Source organism: Solanum stenotomum, chromosome 11, assembly GCF_019186545.1.
Source record: "Solanum stenotomum isolate F172 chromosome 11, ASM1918654v1, whole genome shotgun sequence".
Lineage (NCBI taxonomy): Eukaryota > Viridiplantae > Streptophyta > Magnoliopsida > Solanales > Solanaceae > Solanum > Solanum stenotomum.
In genome coordinates this window covers 24,797,121-24,801,505 of record NC_064292.1, presented here as the reverse complement: position 1 = coordinate 24,801,505, position 4,385 = coordinate 24,797,121, and the positions used below count along the sequence as shown (strand labels likewise).

Below are 4,385 nucleotides of genomic sequence, written 5' to 3'. Positions count from 1 at the left end.
TGTAACCGGGGTACCCATCCAGAAAACAATACCACCCGCTTTTTAATAATCGGCCAAGCATCTGATCCATAAAAGGCATTGGAAAATGATCTTTCTTGGTCCATGAGTTAAGCTTTCGGTAGTCCATCCATACTCTCCACCCAGTCACTGGTCTTGTTGGCACAAATTCTCCTTTTGTATTTGGGACTACGGTTATACCCCTTTTTTTGGTACACATTGCACCTGACTTACCCACTTACTATCTGCAATAGGGTAGATCACTCCCGCATCTAGCCACTTGATGATCTATTTTTTTACCACCTCTTACATTTGAGGGTTCAATCTCCGTTGATGTTCCACACTAGGTTTACATTCACTGTTGAGCCGAATCTTGTAAGTACAGATGCGAGGAGGAATTCCTACTATATCGGCTATTGTCCATCCAATAGCTTTTATATGCTTCCACAGTACTTCAATGAGCAATTTTACTGTTTCTCAAGCATATTGGTAGCGATAATTACCAGTAAAATATTATTGGCTCCTAATAAGGCATATATGAGATGAGAGGGTAGGCTTTTAACTCCAGATTTGATGGTTCTTCTATCGATGGATTTGCAGGGGGACTTTCTCTATTTTTCAGGTCGATATCCAACTTGATTGGATTCCTTGAATATGCTCCTAATCCTGATAAAGAAACTACCGCTTCCTCAGAGCCCTGAACTTCAGATTCATCATAATTGGCACGTACAGATTCAAGGGGTTCATTCTTGCACATTAAATGACTCACACTTGACATTGCCTCATCTATCACATCCTCAGTAGACACCATAAGGATATTATTTGGTTGCTTCATTGATTTACATATATTGAAGGTCACCTCATCATCGTTCACATGGAACTTCAATTTCCCGCTTTCAACATCCACCAATGCTCTCCCGGTAGCTAAGAATGGCTTTCCTAAAATAATAGGGATTTCTTCATCGATTTCACAATCTAGAATCACAAAATCAACCGGAAAGATGAACCGATCCACTTTTACCAATATGTCATAGAGTATCCCCACTGGGTGCTTGATTGATCGATCATCCATAAGGAGTTCCATTGTGGACCCCTTTGGTTCACCCAAACCAAGTTGTTTGTATATTGCATTGGGGAGCAAGTTGATGCTTGGTCCTAAATCGCACAAGGCTTTAGCGAATTGGAGCATGCCAATTATGCACGGGATTGTGAATGCCCCAGGATCTTCTCTCTTAGTGATTGAATCGTTTGTCATAATTGCACTACAACTATGGGCACCCCAATCATTTCATAGTCCAAGCTCCTTTACTTTGTAACAAGTTCTTTCATAAATTTGGCGTATCCCAGCATTTCCAACAATGCTTCCACTAGAGGAATGCTAATTGATAAGCTCTTGAATACTGACAATTTTTTTTTGAGCTTCTAATCTTCATTTTTCTTTTGCAAATGTTGGGGAAATAGTGGAGGTATCTTGGGTAAAAGGTGCATGACTTTTGGAACTTGAACTTGTTGGTCTGCTTCCTCATGTGGTTCTTTAGTAAGGCTTTGTCGAATAGGTAAATCTTGTTCCTCCACATCTTGACTCTTTTCATATTTTTGAGGATCCTCATCTTCTGTCATATCCCCTATTGCCACCTTACCGCTACGGGTAATTACAATCAGCTCTCTTTCAATATAGTCCATTGGTGTTTTGGATGTTATTTGAGATGATAATAGACTCAACTTACCTTTCAGCATTTTGATGGCATCATCATGGGAATTTACTTTACTATTCAATGATGAAAAGTCATCTTTCATTCCTTTTAGCAAATTATCAAACCCCTCAACTTTATTGAGTATGCGCGATAGCAAATCATTTATCTGAGGACAACTTGCACTCCCTTTAGATTTTGGGCTTTAACTCAATTGAGTATGGTCCTCCCCCTGATCATCCTGCTCAGCCCAATCTTGCCAATATTTCCCTGGTTCTTCACCCCTATAATAGTTCCACCCTTGATTCCCTCCCTGCGGTTGATAGCGTGGGTGGAAACCCTCCTCGTGTCTTTTGGAATTCCAACCATGATTCTCCCCCGGTCTTGAGTAACCGGAAGAAGAAACCCTCCTCAAATCAAAATACTCCATGTGTCCCTTTCATGTGTTCTTGTAGGATTTCCATTTGAGATAACATCTTCTTGATGTTTTCGTCCCTTTCCCTTTCTTTTTCAATATGTTCTTGTGTTGGTCGGAAACATAATGGGTAAACTTGATCATTTTTGGTATACCATATCTGGTTTACTTTAGTCATACCATCTAGCAAAAATGAGGCTACTTCAAATGATTATAACATTATTCCTCCTTACACCAGTTGATCAGCTATCCCTTTATTAACCGAGTCCAGACTACGATAAAAGTATTGGAGAAGTAATTCACTTGGCAGCCCATGCATTGGGCACTTACGCAAAGATATTTTGAACCTTGTCCATGACTCATGAATTTGTTCACCCTCCTGTTGCTTGAAATTCTAAATATCATCTATCAGTTTCATAATTCTTGATGGAGGAAAGAATCTTTCGTTAAATGCAATAACTAGCTACTCTCATGATTTGATGGAGTTGTTTGGGCGCTCAACTAACCATTTAGTGGCTCGCCCATTCAATGATAATGGAAATAAGTGACACCGTATGGATTCTTAAGACAGGTTCTTCACTGATAAAGGGGAGCACACAAACACAAAGCTTCGTACATGTTCGTGTGAATCTTCATGCTCTAGCCCTCAAAACAAACCTCTTGAATGTATGAGTTGGAGTGTTGCGCTGGTCACTTCGAACATTACATTTTTGTCAGCTTGTGGCATGCCAATTTCACCCATCTCACCCACGTCGGCAGGGTGATAAACACTATTAGCATCATTGATGTCATCTTGATGAAAAACACCACCCGTTGAGTGACCCGATTGGCAGCTATAATCCTCATTGGCACTCATATGGCCTGTTGTGATGCACAAATACTCAAAACAAATTTGGAAATTAAATTAGTAAACTACAACTAATAAGAACAGAAACTCTATTAAACTAAAAATTCTGAAACAACACCACTCCTTGGCAGCAGCTCTATTTTGATGCTTATCGTGACAACGACACTAACTTATTGTACGAGTGTCTACGATCGTCGATAATATAGTAACCGAACTAAAGGTTGGGTTCGTGTCCTACTGGAGTGGTTTTGAGAATTAATAGAAAAATGAGAGTTAGTTCTACTTAGTCGTAGCTCAAGACATTAACGAGTAAAAAAATAGTAAATAAAAGGGGATGACACAAAAGTGTCAAATATCAATTGGGGGTTTTGTCACAAGTAGTAAAAATAACAAGAATATCAAGTATGGGGAAGAGTTCTTGGGGTGTGACCGCAATACAAGTTGAGATAAATTGTTGGATACATGCTTTCGATAGGAATTTGCAAGATAATAGTGACTAGTCTAACCTTTAGATGGAAATAAGTTTCCTCTCGGGAAACTTACCCCGTTTCAAATGTGTTCCTCTCAGACACCCATTTGACGCATGAAGGCTAGCCTATGTGTTACCCCACTCACTCTCTCGAACTGAGTGTTCGGATATGGGACTATGGCTCACCCTGTCGGGCTAAACCTTATGTCGACCCACACCTTAGGCCATCAGTCTAGCGGTCTTGGTTTTGCGACCTCCCTCTCTGGCAAGCCAAAAATAGATGAGTGGTTTTGTATTTGCAACTACAAATCATTAAATTAAACCACAATCAATAGGTGAAATCACCATTAAAATACATCTATCCTATCAATAAGCAAGATCCAACAACAATATCAACACATATTTGCTAAATCACACTCCAAGAATGGGGTTTTATCCACACATGAAGAAATAACAAAATACATCTAAAATGATACTAAAATCAAATGGGTATAAGGAATTAAACCTTGATTTAAGCAAAGGAAGAAGAATGGAGAAGACCCACTTCCAACTTGGGGAAGATGAAATCCTTCTTTCTTCAAGTCTCCCAAAAAAAACCCTCTCCAAACTTGAGAGAAAATATCCCAAAAAGTACTATTCTATTGTGAAAATTATAATAATGGTTCGGCTCTTAAAAATTAAGAATAATTTTAGTATTTATAGGCTCTTGAAAATAGTGCTGGTGGATATTCCGGCGAGGTTAGTCGGAATCGCTGATTAACTCGGCGATTCACCCTTTGTTGTAGTTCGTCGCAGTCTTGCACTATCTTTTAGCATCGTCGTGCTCAGTGTCATTGTGTGACATAGTACTGCCTCACAGATTTATTCAGCGAAACACCGACTGCTCCTTTCATCGCCTTTTTTATCCTGCTCCTTTAAGGCTTCGCGTACTGGAACAAAGGGTGCAGTGCATCCCTTCGGCGAATT

General features: G+C 39.6%; 1 protein-coding gene across 1 annotated transcript; it reads right to left on the bottom strand.

The window, feature by feature from the left end:
* Positions 1-520: 520 nt before the first annotated feature.
* On the bottom strand, positions 521-1,252 carry LOC125845782 (uncharacterized). Its single transcript, XM_049525311.1, has one exon. It carries the CDS (start codon positions 1,250-1,252, stop codon positions 521-523), a length of 732 nt encoding a protein of 243 aa, XP_049381268.1.
* Positions 1,253-4,385: the final 3,133 nt, after the last annotated feature.

Bases quoted from the DNA above. Each gene is read 5' to 3' on its own strand.
- LOC125845782 (XM_049525311.1), bottom strand. From the start codon at position 1,252: ATGACAAACGATTCAATCACTAAGAGAGAAGATCCTGGGGCATTCACA.